Source organism: Arachis stenosperma, chromosome 9 (genome assembly GCF_014773155.1).
Source record: "Arachis stenosperma cultivar V10309 chromosome 9, arast.V10309.gnm1.PFL2, whole genome shotgun sequence".
In the NCBI taxonomy this organism is placed as follows: Eukaryota; Viridiplantae; Streptophyta; class Magnoliopsida; order Fabales; family Fabaceae; genus Arachis; species Arachis stenosperma.
The window spans coordinates 150989902-151004258 of NC_080385.1; the positions used below are offsets into that span (position 1 = coordinate 150989902).

Sequence of the window (14357 nt, forward strand, 5' to 3'; positions counted from 1 at the left end):
AGAATCCATGTTAGTAGTAGTAGTAGTAGTGTGTGAGTGGGTATATTGTATAACCTAGAATTGAAAGTTGTCTAATCCATCCATCAAACAAAAAAGGCTCATCTTTCACCAATGAACCTTAACTCACATGACTCTCTCTCCCCACTTTAAAGGTCTAGGGTTCAAATTCTAGAGAGTACAAATGAAGAGAAAATTTGGTAAATATATGAGGAGTGTATAAATATATTGTGTACCTAGAATCGGAAGTTGTCCAATCTATTAGAATACCTAGGATTAGAGATTCTCTAATCCATAGACAAAAAAAAGTAAGGTAAAAACCGAATAATTCCCAAAACTTATTGTTTGCTTTGCTTGAATCTTGGTTTGGCACATCTTGAAGTTCTTTAGAGGCAACTGTGTAAAAAATATAAAATGCTCTTCTATCAAAATCTTCACCTATATTTTACCTCAATCACATCACCGTATGTGCACAACGATGCCTAATGAATATCGGGGGCAAGGCAATAATATATTCAGAGGCACTGGTGCAAGGTTTTAAAATAAATCTTTCATTCTCATATTTTTCCTCCTTTTCATTTCTTAAAATCCTTTTAAGTTAATCCACTAATCTACTTGTACAAGAGACTGGTGTGAGGGTCATTACTTGAAGGCAAGATGTACATACAAGCAAAAGGTAAAAAAAATATGTACACAATTACAATATTTTCCCTTTTTTAGAACAAAAAAATAAACAACGGCCACTGCAACCCTTTGTGTAATAAAAATTGGGGTGTGATGATAATTTAGCATAAGGAATGGTTGACTCTACCAGTCAATCAAGAAAGTGTTCTGCCATCTCATTTACTGATTCTCCGGCCTGAGACTGAGCTGCTTCGGCTATTCTGACCAACATGGTGGCCTTGTAGATGGCCAAATCTGCATTCTCCATTAGAGACTGAGCCCTCTTCCGCTTCCGTACTGCATACTCCTTCGATTCGTTTGCCGATGCTTTTGCATGTTCAAACTTACGCATCGCATTCTTCTCCTCCAAAGCATCTTGTTCAGCTACAATTGCTAACATAAATGAACAGATCAGATCAGATATAATCACCTTATTTTGGCTCTAGTTCTATGAGAATATTATGGATTTGAATGTGATTTGACTAAAAGCAAATCACTAGAATCAACCAAACAAGTGAACAATATAGAACACTGTTAATTTTCACTATTAACCCAGAAAAGAGCCAAATATAGAACAAACATCAAATCAACAAAGAAAATTAATACATAAAAAGGTCATGTGAGATTTTCACAAAGGCTTCTATTTCTCTTTTACCTGGTTATGAACTTTCTATTTTCATTTAATATTGTGTTTCAGGATTTTATGAAGGAAACTATATAAAGGTCAATTTTTCCCCTCCTCTGCTTGTTTTAATTTTATTCGCGAAAATTATTGAAACTGAAAAAAGACAAGGAAAACAGAAAACCAAAATAACAATTTATAATTTCATTTGAAAACACAGATGATTACATGATATATTGAATGATGTACCACAGAAAAAAGCCTGAATAGAAAAAGCCACTAAACAGGATCAGCGGCCAACACTCAACAAATTTTAGTATAACATGTGGGTATATAGCGTGTGGGTAAGATGAAATTAGTCAAAAGAATGATAGCGCCAGATTATCAATAAGATGTAAGCCGAAAAAAAAAAATCACATCCAAAATATTCTCAAAAGTAGAGGACTCAATCTTTGTTTATGAAGAGGACAAGAAATCACTACCTTACCTTGCAAAACCCTTGGATGTTTGCCTCTGCCAAATTGACTAGGCTGTCTCTTGAATGATCTCCTCTTTCTCAGCAAAGGCTTGGGAATGAGTGGAGCCTTCTTTGATTGATTACTCTGAGCAGAGAAAAACCATTTCAAACATGTTAATTATGGGGAGCACACTGTATATTTAAACATGCATAGATTTCATCCTCTCACTCTCGTATAAGCTCACTTTTTTCACTAGGTATCTCCCCTATTCAGGTAAACATCGGACACATGCAGCTACAAACAGTGACAAAACCACTGGCCCACTTGAAAAACTATATCCTTTAATAATGAATAAGAAATATTTTTTTGTGATCCTCTATTGCTTCCAAAAATACAAAACACACATGATGGGGAAATATATTTAGGCCAAAAAATAACTAACAGATTCAAACGAATCCTAATTTACAACAGACTAGAAGTGTTTTTCCCGCTTTGCAACCAAGAGATGAGAAGAAAACAAAAAGGAACAATATCCAGAAAACTAATTACTTTTACAATACGTAAAAACATAGACAAGTTACCTGGAAAACCCTAAGCAGAGAAGAACGTTTTTGTTTCCGCTTTCTCATCCAAAAGCTACAAACAGCTTCTAAAACTACCTTGCAACAAAGATCCCGGCACTGATTAACAAGGTAAGTCTCATCAAGACAATCATCTGGATTAGAGTAGCTAGCCTTCTCCAAAGCATCAACAATTAACTCAAATTGATCTTCAGATACATGTTCTTGATACTCAGCATTAAACTTGCTCAACCATTCTTCATCTTCAGAATCCATGTCATAATTTGCACTCTTCCTTGTTATTGCTCTAGATAACTCGTCACCATTTGCTAATATATAACTTTCAGGCCTACAGAAGGGAGCCGTGATATTATCTCCATAGCCAACGACATCTCGGACACCTGGCACTGGAATAAATTTAGAAACAGGAGCAGGAACATTTCTGTCAGAACACACTTTGTAAAGGTCTTTGAAGACAACCCAGTCCGGTCGATTAGGGAACTCCAGTTTCAACCCATTGTCCAACGAGAACATTATCACATGGGTATAACGATTAGAAGAGCAGGGTCTCATCACCTTTTCTGGTTTGAGGGTACATCTTGTCAATCCATCTTTCTTTACAGCAAGATGCCACTCCCTTGATGCAGACATTTCTACAGTGACAACTGCTCCTTCTATCCGGTAACATCTATCTGACTCTGTAACCAATATATTTGTAGAACAAGAAGATGAATCCAGTCCTTCGGTTGAGTTTACTGCGGCACAACCTGCTTCTGATAAGCTTACTGAAGTGTCACTGTTAGCCGAATTTCTAAGCTTCATATTAGATGCTACAGCTGCAATATTTTTTTTAGGCCCATTCCTTAAATTATAAGTAATTGTTCCATTACTTCTTTCTAACAATAAATTATTCCGAGTCTTCCGTTTCCCGAGAGAAGTCCTCCTCCGTTGAATGCCTTTAGAGTTCACATTTCTGTATTGTCCACTTCGACCAGGTAACCTGGAACTCTTGTTGGATGCAAGTGCTGATAAAGCATCATTGATTTTAACAACCTCAGGCAGGATCATTCCACTCTCATCAGGTTCTCTCACGAAAGAATTGTACGAGACCTTCAATTCATTCTGCAACTCTGGGAAGTCAATTTCATCCTCGACATCACTAGACTCATGTACTGGATTATATACAAGAAAAAATGATCTAAACATCGATCTCAAAAACACTGAAGAACGCAGATAATTAAAACAGTGAGGAACCGCAGAAAAATCCAGAGAGAATGATGGCCCAAGCCTCATGTTCCCAAAAAACTGACAAACACCAACGTGGACCATAGGAGAACCCTGAAAGAGAAAAGATAAAATATGCATGTTAGGAAAGATAACCCGAAACTTAAAAAATGCGCAATCAATATGCGGATAATCACTAAAGAAAAACTTCTATAGTGAACATAACTAAATCGACTATCCTGTTTTCCATCCATTCATTACTACTATACAGGGTGCAAACTAAACCACATTCAAATCACAAATACAAACCAAAACATAATCATAATACCTGCAAGAACTGTATTCCCCTTGAAGCATAAGCACCACAGAGAGGCTCAGAAAGAAGGAATGCAGAGAGCTCCTTCATCTCAACCCCGGTCCTCAATGTAGCCCTCAACACTAAAACCAAGAACCGAGAGAACATACCATCCTCCGTGCCCAAGCACTGCCTCCTGACAACAGCTGCAAACACGCACGGATCCTTCCTCGGTTGCTGCCGCCGCGAAAACCGCAACCCAAACTTCTTCTTTTTAGCATCAACAACAGCCCTCTTCCTCTTCCTCGTATAGACAATCCCAAAGAACTTATCAGGGCCTTTGCTCAACGACCGAGCAGCCGGCACCGTCCCCTGCTTCCTGATCTCAACGGCTTTAACAACGCTTTTCTTCTCATTGGCACGAACAGGAACTGCATTTTCTTGCTTCAATTTCGCAGTTCCGCCGCCGCCACGAGGCGAGGTGAAAGCTGCGGCATCAACGTTGTTCTTTTCGGGCTTCTTGGGCCATTCATCCGCCTTTCCACTACCTCTCTTGGGTTTCAAGCTCTCGCCGGATTCCGGCCACAGACGCCGCCCCGACCGCAGGACACGGGCGTTTTCAGAGCCCGTGACCACCCCAAACACCCTCGTGGTCCGCCTCATCCCAACCGCCGGCATTGCCGTCCGGTCCCCGAAGAACACCGCCCGGGATTCGATCTTTTTTGGCCCTATTCCCAACCACCTTCGAATTTCACCGAGTCCGTACAACGAGTTGAGTCAACTCAGCACCGAGTCGCAAAAGTTGCCCAAAAACCCCCCCAACACTTACGGAGACGACCTAGACTCTATTTCTCAGCAACAAAGTGTTAAATAAGCCCAAAACCCAAACTAACTTTTTAAAAAATAAATAAATAAACAAAAAAAACAAGAAAAAGGAAAACACATACACTGATACACCCACACAAAGTCACAAACACCACCCTTAACCCCAAACTTGATTATTCTAGAAGGTTCTTAATCTCAGAATCGGAACATAATAAACCATAATCATCAAAGACGAACAAAGTCGGTACAAGAGAAATTTAAAGAACGATCTCGCGGGATACATGAACGACGGATTTACAGTGACCAAAAACAAAATTTTAGGAGGGGGTATAAAGAAGAAGGAAGAAGAAACGGAGGGCGAACGTTACAGAAAGCGAAGACGAAGAATTGAGACCGAGAAATTAATCACAAAACTCGAGATCTGCGAGAAGAGAGAGGGGGAGGAAGGGAGAGAGAGGGAAAAGGCGGAAGCGGGAAAGAGCGCGCGCTTAGTTAGAGAGAGAAAGAGGGTGATAGAGAGAGAGTGAGAGTGTGTTTCGATTTCGGCTAGGGTTTATGGTTAAAACAATAAAACCATTGTGTGGGAAAGATGGGGGTAACCACTGGTGAAGGGGAAGTGATTTGAGCCGTTAGATTAGAAGAAGGGACGGTGGATGTTTGTTTTTTGCAGAGCAGTCACTTCGATGGCTCAAAAGAGCGTTTCGTGCTTCTCACTGCTCCGGTCTTTAGAGAGGAGAGAGAATGAGAGGAGGGAGGAACTAGGAAGAGGATATTTGTTTCGGTGACACGTACGAGTGATTTGTGGGATACGAAATGACTGATTTGGGCTTTGTTGTGTAACGTGTGAGATGGAGAGAAGGCTATGGTTGTGAGTTTTGGTCTTTTGGAGGGTATTATGAGAATATTGAGAGAGGTGACTCATGAGATTCTAGTGAAATTATTAACTTCGGTAAAACTGAAACGGATTATTGCACAATTTTTTTAAGGGCAATTTACTAAAATAAACAAACTGTCTGAAATGTTTACCCAAATACATAAAATGGAATCCTGTTACTTGAATCTGCAAAATGAATTATATGTAATCCGTGGCAAGTTAGCACGGTTTTAATTTTCTACGTAAACCATGGGAGGTTCCAACGGTTTTGGAACATTGCATTGCATGCATAAACCGTGGTAGGTTACCACGGTTTATGAAGAAAATGATATGAATATAAAATCCGGTAACTTACCGTGGTTTATGAACAAGTTTGCATAAGCATAAATTCCTGTAACCTCCCACGGTTTATGCATTGTAGTATATAAATATGTAATCCGCTGAAGGCTTTCACGGTTCATTTGCTTCACCAAAAAATTTTTAAAGTTGTTGTGTTGAGAGGAGCTTTTGGAAAAGCTTTGAAGGTTTGAAGGAGGAATCTGATGGAGCCAGTGGAGTTTGAGGATCGCTTGTACCGACTAAATAGTGTTGCTCACGTGGCAGGATACCTCGATGAAGAGGTAAGTTATTATTATTAACATTGTTATTAATATTGTTAGTAATGTTATTTATATAAATGTGGACATTATGAGCGTTATTATTTGTAAAATTATTTTTTTATGTTTATTTAAATTGTTATTCTGATTAATATTATTTATATAAATATTGATATTGTTATGGTTATTGTTAATATAAATATAATTGTTTATATAGAAATTGATATTATTATGGTTATGGTTAGTAAGAATAATTTTTTTTATTCTTATTGTTATTTCTACAAATATTATTTATATAAATATTGATATTATTAGGATTATTGTTGGTAAAAATATATTTTCTTATGTTTATCCTTATTGTTATTCTGATTAGACTTATTTATATAAATATTAATATTATTATTGTTATTGTTAGTAGAAATATTACTCGTAGGTTAGAAATTGCTATGACCATGGTTATCGTTAGTAGAATTTAATTTTATTATTTTTATTGTTATTCTAGTAATTTTTTATAAGTTATGTTTGATGGTTTTAGTGATGGATGTATGTTGAAGGTTTTTTTTACCCACATTTTGCAGCCTACTAGGGTTATTAGCGGCGTCAGAAGACAACAGAATATGCCGTTACACGATCGGATTATACCCTATCTGGAGACAGCGGGGTTGTATCATTTGGCTAGGCTTAACAGTCAGTGGTTCTGGGTCGATGAGCCTCTCCTTAGCGCATTTATTGAGCGGTGGCGTCCTGAGACGCACACCTTCCACATGCCTTTTGGGGAGTGCAGTATTACTTTGTAAGATGTGACATATCAGCTTGGTTTGCCGATCGATGGTGAGCCCGTTAGTGGGTGTCTGACCGAGTTTGAGAATCTGATGGAACACGGTAGGCCAGCATGGGTGTGGTTCTGGGAGTTGTTTGGGGAGTTACCTCCACAGAGTAAAGTTAAGCAGATGACAGTGTGCTACACATGGTTCCATGAGAGGTTCCGGGTTCTCCCAGCAGATGCTAGTGATGAGACCGTGCGTGTATACGCTCGTGCCTATATTCTGATGCTGTTGTCCTCTCAGCTGTTTGCGGACAAGAATGCAAACAGGGTCCACCTTCGGTGGTTGCCTTATTTGGCATCCTTGGACGACTTGGGTAGATATAGCTGGGGCTCGGCTGCGCTGGCCTGGTTGTATAGATGTCTTTGTCGTGGAACAAACAGAAACGTTGTTAACTTGGCTGGGCCGCTTCAGCTTCTACAGTCTTGGATTTTCTGGAGGTTTCCCACTCTTAGGCCGAGTGGATTTGATAGATTTGGGTTTCCTCTTGCTTCCAGGTTTGGTTTTATATTTTCGGTTCTTGAATTGTTCAACATCATGTGTTATTCTTCATTTTGACATCATTTGAATGAAATTCGTAGGTGGGCCACGTTTATGCCGAGAAACGATGGAGGGGCCCAAAGATTAGCTTCTGCACGCCTTTTGTTGGATCGATTGCGTGTCCATGATGTGAGTTATTTAGATATTGATCTTACTTGCATTGGTTTATGCTAAATTTTCTGTTCTAACGACATTCTAACTGTTTTGATACAGTTTGTGTGGGAGCCTTATTCTTCTGTCGAGGTTGCTGCTGTTATTCATCCCGAGATACTAGTTGAGGAGCACCGTAGGCTTTGGACTGCCCTCACTAGCCTGATATATTTTGCGGCGATTGAGTGGCATCAGATTGATAGGGTGCTACCACAGTTCGGCGGTGTTCAGCATCTCCCTCAGCCGGCTCTGAACATAGATTGATTACATGCAAAGGATGGCAGGGGTGGTGACCGCTGGTTCCCCACATATTACCGGGAGTGGCATCAGTATTGGAAGACTCGGGTTCAGTCAGTCATATGGGTTGATCGAGTCCTTGACCCCGGTCCATCATCAGAGTACCTGGATTGGTGGTGCCGTGTGGCGCACATATTCCTATCCCCGGATGTTGCATTCCAAGATCCGAGGCCGATTTTGTTGTCTGAGGAGGCACGTCACAGAGGGTTGTCCCAGGCTCCTCCCAGGGTGCACGTTTACGACAGACCAGATAACAGGCGAGTCGATCGGCGTCGCCGCATAGGCACCCGGACCACGGATCGAGAGTGGCGGGAGTTCGCCCACCGTTTGGAGGAGGACCTCCCTGGACCTGAGCATGGGGATGCAGTGGATTATCGTGTTCCTCGACGTAGAGGCAGACGTCAGCTTGGGCGGGATGGTCGTGCAGGGGCTCGAGGTCCAGGACCATCCTTGGGGATGATGGCACTCAGCACGTTGTTGGTGAGGATGTAGTTGTTTCAGCGTCAGCTATGGATCAGCCGACGTTCGATGTGGGTAGTAGCTCTCAGCTCTTTGCGAACATGGCCCCACATGCATTTGCTGAGTTTACTACGGCGGCTGTCGGGATGGAGATCGATGATCCCGTTACTCAGTCAGAGTTCTACATGGATATAGCAGACATGCTCAGGGATGACGATGGTACCCATTATAGGCCACAGATGGCTGATGACCCTGCCCAGTTCGCTGATCAGCATCCACGGATTGACGACGTTCAGGGTCAGCTGCCTGTTGACCTGAACCAGCCTGCAGCATCCCCGTCTGACCCCTGGTTCACCTTAGGAGGGACACCTGCTTCCGCATTTAGCGCTGTTCCCGCACAGCCATCAGCACCAGCGGCAGATCAGAGGCCGAGGCGAGTTAGACGTCCTCCATTGTGCGGCACCGAAGGTCACCTGCTTGGTCAGTTTGACGATGATGATAGTGACACCATTGAGGATTCTGATTAGTTATGTCATATTTTCATGTCCAGTATGAACTTTGTCAGTTTATTTACTTAGCATCTTAGTGAGACGTCTAATCTTTATGGTTTTGTATAATGTTATTTTTATTTGTACTTGGTAGATAAACCGGTTTGGACTTCTATCATACCAGCATTTCATTCAGAATTATCATGCGCATTTTTTAATGATACAAAAGTAAATCAATCAAACATCTAAAATAAACGCAATTTACTAATACGAAATTAGCGCATTAAAATAACATGTTGGCAGTCATAGACTTAACCAACCATACATGGCTAAAAAAAACTAAAACCACATAGACCACATCATAAATGGCATGATCTCTAGGCTGACCCTCCACCAGTCTGTCTTCGCTGGTCACAGTTCCTGCGCGTATGCCCAGGCTGACGGCATAACCCACAGCGCTTAGGTTGGTTCTCCTGAGACTGATCCATACTACCACGGATCCTGGTTGCCCTAGGACGACCTTCCTTTGCACGCCTCAAATCAGGGTCAGGTATGATAGTTGGCCCAGGATATGGAGGCCACAGTCCTTCAGGGATAGGTGGATAAAAACCCTGCTTGTAAACGTTGAACACCTCACTCATACGATATACCTCGTGAACATATGACGCCCAATTAAGGCGGGAGTATGCGCAACACGCAATGGCATGGCAACAAGGATAGTGTAGCGCCTGAAAGTGGCCACAGTCGCATGTGTTATCTTTAAGGGAAACCCTATAGCTTCCCAGCGAGAAGCTCCCGGTTGGTGTTGTCTCGGCGACCGTGTACTCAGATTGATGCCTGTCATACAACGTCACCGTGAAGCACCTAGAGTCTCTTATATTCCGATCAATAGCCTTGACCAAGGCCTGACAAAACTCATGCCCAGATCCAATTTGTGCCTCTGCTGCCTGTCCGCGGACCACAAATAGCTGAGCAAGCCTCCCGTAAGTTGACTTAGCCAAAGATGTGACCGGGAGGTTGCGAGTTCCCTTTAACACCGAGTTCACACATTCACTAATGTTGGTTGTCATGTGCCCGAACCGTCGACCACTATCCTCATGTTGGGTCCATTTGTCGTACTCCATCCGGTTGGCCCAGTCACACATTGCTGGATTCTCAGTCCGCATGATGTCAAACCAGTAATAGAACGCTGCTTCAGTCTTTGCGTAGGCAGCATTCACAAGCATCCTCCTTGAGTCCTTACCTTTGAACGTAAGGGCAAAATTGGCCGCCACATGCCGAAGACAGTACGCTCGGAAAGCACGGGGAGGGAGCCAGCCATTCTTCGGTGCCTCAAGCGCTGCCTTGATTCCATTATGCCTGTCGGAGATAACAAGGATACCCTCCTGAGGAGTTACATGCTCTCGTAGGTTGGACAAGAAGAATGACCACGACTCTGCATTCTCACCCTCCACAAGGGCAAATGCTATTGGCAGGATGTTCGAGTTCCCATCCTGCGCTATTGCCAACAGCAGCGTTCCTCCATACTTACCATACAGGTGGGTACCATCAATACTGACAAGGGGCTTGCAATGACGGAATGTCTCAATGCACGGTGGAAATGTCCAGAAAAGTCGGTGAAAGTACACCGTCGACTCGTCAATCTCACCACGAAGCCGAACGGGAGAGGTCTTCAACACCGTGATTGTTCCAGGCATTGTTGACTGGACCCCTAACATCCAACGTGGCAGGTCTGCGTACGACTCTTCCCAATCGCCATATATTTGTGCCACTGCCTTCTGCTTGGCCATCCAGACCTTCCTGTAGCTAGGCCGGAACCCGTAATCAGCTTCTGTAGCTTCTTGCAAAACCTTTACCGTAACCACAGCGTCTGCCCTAACCAACGGAAGAATCCTCGCACAAATAACGTGGTAATCCAGCTGACGGTGATCACTCGAAATAGAGGTTGCCAAGCATGTGTGTGGCCCGTTGTACCTCCTAACCTCCCAAGTGCCCTTGCGTGCACGCAGGGCTACTCGAATCAACCAAGTACAACCCTTCTCGAATTCCTTGCATTTTCCATGATACTTCAGATGATCTGATTCGATGACTCTGTACTCAACACCTCGCCGGATGCTATAGTCCTTCACACTCAGCACAGCTTCATCTTTGTTTTGGAATGATTTCCCGATCTGAAATTCTGTAGAAGAGCCCCCGACTATGTTACCTCCGTCCTCCTGTTGAGCCAGAGCATCCAAGTTTAGTGTCGAGAAGTGTGGAGGGTACTGTTGAGAGGCAGAACTTGAAGGCATATGCTGCGTATGTGGATTTGCACCTGTGTCATCGTCGCTGTCCCCTGTGATATCAACAGGCTCCTGCTCAGAGTCATCGTCACATATTGCGTTCTCTACTCGATCGGGTCCACCAAAGCCTTCCATATAAGTTAACAGGCCACCCCCAGTGCCGACATCGTGAGGAGGCTCATCGACTGGTGCATTCTCCAAAGTTACAGAACCAACAACCTCTCTTCGGCCTAAATCCACTACGAATGAAGGGGATGCTATTGGTGGATGATACGGTCTGACGGTAGGCATCGAACTAGATGCACCTCCGGCGGCAGTCGAGCCAGGAACTGGAGCGGATGCCCTAGAACTTTCAACACCGACCTCCAACTTCGCGAACAACTCATGGATTCTGATCTCCGGAAAACTCCTTACGCAATGGAACAAAACCCTAAGATCTTCATCAGCCTTAACCACAAAGGTATCATACTTAACACCGGTCGAGACAACTGCGATGGGGATCTTGTAGTATAGTTTCTTCACCCACTTGCTACCAAACACGCCAAGCTTCTGCAAGATGCTGTTCTTCAAATCTGATAAGGAGCTTGACGAACTGATGAAAACACTCAGTGGTTCTCTATCAGTGAACTTCACACCCTCGCTTTTGCTTTTTTTAATTTTGCCACAGCAATGCACTAAGGCTAGAAAACTCTCTCCCTCACTTGCCATTGTGAAAATGATCTCTTATGGAGCTTGAATCACTCACATATATATAGAGTTTCAGTGATTGTAAACCGTGGGAACATTCAGGGTATTATGCACATCACTCCTCCTACATAAACCGTGGTAGGTCATAGAGGTTTATATTCATCTCTTTTTCCTCATAAACCGTGGTAACCTACAACGGTTTATGCATGCCTTGCCTTCTTCCTAAACCGTGGGAACCTCCCACGGTTTACATGTAAATCCTAAACCGTGCTAACTTGCCACGGATTACATATAATTCGTTTTGCACATTCACGTAGGAGGATTCCATTTTATGTATTTGGGTAAACATTTCAACCAGTTTGTTTATTTTAGTAAATTGCCCTTTTTTTAATTATTTATTTTCAACATAATTAAATATTCTTTTATCAATTGTATTAAAAATTTGTTTAGGTGAATTTGTATGAAAATATTTTTTTAAGTGATTTTTTTAAAGATTTTTTTTAAAAATAAAAATAATTTTATGTTTAAATATTTTATATAAAATTATTTTTTATTATAATATTATATTTAAAGTACAATAATATAAAAATATTTTTTATTTATTTAATATGTTAAAAATAATTTTTTTAAATAATTTTTTAAAAAAATATAAATTAAAACTTAAAAAGAATATTTTTTATTTTTTATTATTTTTATTTTTACTATTAAAATTTTATCAAACACACTATAAAATAAAAAAGATATTTTTTTAAGTATACAATAAAATTAGATTTTTTAAAATAAATAAAATAAATATTTTAATTACGAATATACGTTAATTTTAGGGTATTTACCAATTTTCATCATGTGTCTTATTTCGTTTATATTGTAAACAAGATAAGTTCAGAGAGCGACTATAAATAGAAGTTGTTTACATCGTCCCTGGCCCCACATTGATCTCTTTCTTGCACCGTTTTTTTATATTTATTAGTTACCCGGACGTTATGGCATGCAAGGACGCACTGGACCCTGAAATCAACCGCCTCAACACTAGTTGGCACATTGCGGGAGCTATTGATTTTGAGGTTAGTGTTAACTTTATTGTTTAAATTAATAAGTGTATGCAATTTTATTTCCAAAATTTTTATAGAGTTAGTGTTTTAACACATGACTAGACTGGATGATATTGAGGTAATACAGTTTAGGTTAGTTGGCAAGTTAGTAACATGAGTTTGGTTATAATTTACTCATAATGAAAGTTAGATATGTAATTACTTTGATTTGATTAGTTAATTAAATATTTTTCTTAGTTAATATTTTCTTTAAATTTGGAGAGAATTTTTAAGTATTAGTTTTGTATCCTGTTTATTATGTTGTGATGTTTATTTGGATTGCATTTTAGATTTATTAGAATACATTTGGACATGCTAGAAAACTTAGTTTGGAATCGGATCTTTATAAAAGTTTTTCTTTTAAATAGAGGCCTCACCTGCTACTACCTCGGTGGGTTAGTCACACACTTGCGCCCTCGGATGCCATCGACTCTTACTTGAGGGAGGCTGGGTTCGGCGATAGGGTACAACTCAGGGACTTTGTGTTTGAAAACTCTTTTATCACTACATTCGTGGAGAGCTGGCATCTAGAGACCCACACTTTCCACCTGCCATAGGATAAGTACACCATCACCCTGCAGGGCGTTGTGTACTACCTCGGGTTACGCACACACGGAAAGCCAGTGAATGGGTCATGGGTGCCTGTATGACTTCCAAACTTGGTACCAGCGACCGACATGGGAGTACATGGAGAAATTCTTGGGTACCAGACCTCCACACGGTCCGTAGCAGGGTTTCCAGAGGAAGGAGTTGTTTAGCATCAAGATGACATGGCATTGGGATAGAGTCCGCCATATGCCTCTGAGTACCACGGATCCAGCACGCTCCAATAGTACACTAGGTGCTACATCATGCTGTTGATCGTTGGTTACCTGATGACCGACAAGTCCAACAATCAGGTGCATATCAGATGCTTGCCACTGTTGGCTAACTTCGGGAGGAGCAGTGGTCTATCGTGGGGGTCCACTATGCTTGCATGGACGTACCACTCCTTGTGCCATGTAGCACATCGTGACACCAAGGACATAGCCAGATGTACACCGCTGCTAGTCTCGTGGATATACCACAGGATTCTACAGTGGTATCCGCCGGAGAGGCAGGTTCTGACCTTTCCCTTAGCAGTGAGGTAATAGTTATCGTTTAATGTTCCTATCAATTTTTATTTATTCAATTCAAGTTTTATCTGCGCGAATTGACACAATTTGATTACTGCGTATGTTAACAGGTTGATCGGGATGACCCAGCAGACTAGGAACACAAAGAGTCCTCCATTGGCATACGATGCTAGATTGGCTACATTTGGACGAGCTATACCCTTATCTTTACCTACTTGAATATGAAACATTTGAGTACGATTATCGTATAAACTGCTTCTGATGAGCCTATGACACTCAGTTATGCAGTTTTAGTGGACGTCGTATGCTG

The 14357-nt window shown here is 41.5% G+C and overlaps 2 protein-coding genes across 4 annotated transcripts; both read right to left on the minus strand.

The window, feature by feature from the left end:
* Positions 1-312: 312 nt before the first annotated feature.
* LOC130950483 (uncharacterized) lies at positions 313-5365 on the minus strand. Of its 3 annotated transcripts, none has more exons than XM_057878990.1 (4): positions 3853-5365; positions 2322-3638; positions 1770-1884; positions 313-1044 (listed from the first exon to the last, which is right to left on the minus strand). In XM_057878990.1, the coding sequence occupies exons 1-4, from the start codon at positions 4495-4497 to the stop codon at positions 812-814; spliced, it is 2310 nt and encodes a 769-aa protein (XP_057734973.1). In that variant the 5' UTR covers positions 4498-5365; the 3' UTR covers positions 313-811. The 3 variants fall into 3 exon arrangements, with proteins under 3 accessions (XP_057734973.1, XP_057734972.1, XP_057734974.1); XM_057878989.1 differs by having other exon boundaries at positions 317-1053; positions 3853-5363; XM_057878991.1 differs by having other exon boundaries at positions 824-1053; positions 1765-1884.
* A 3884-nt stretch (positions 5366-9249) lies between these two features.
* On the minus strand, positions 9250-11862 carry LOC130950100 (uncharacterized). The gene has a single exon (XM_057878650.1). The coding sequence runs from the start codon at positions 11860-11862 to the stop codon at positions 9250-9252; it is 2613 nt and encodes an 870-aa protein (XP_057734633.1).
* Between the last annotated feature and the right edge of the window lie 2495 nt (positions 11863-14357).

Excerpts from the sequence above, each read along its gene's own strand:
- LOC130950100 (XM_057878650.1), bottom strand. The coding sequence starts at position 11,862 with ATGGCAAGTGAGGGAGAGAGTTTTCTAGCCTTAGTGCATTGCTGTGGC.
- LOC130950483 (XM_057878989.1), bottom strand. The coding sequence starts at position 4,497 with ATGCCGGCGGTTGGGATGAGGCGGACCACGAGGGTGTTTGGGGTGGTC. Across the intron at positions 3,639-3,852 it reads GGGGAATACAGTTCTTGCAG|GGTTCTCCTATGGTCCACGT; the intron begins GTATTATGATTA and ends TTTCTCTTTCAG. Across the intron at positions 1,885-2,321 it reads CTCTGCTTAGGGTTTTCCAG|AGTAATCAATCAAAGAAGGC; the intron begins GTAACTTGTCTA and ends TTCTCTGCTCAG.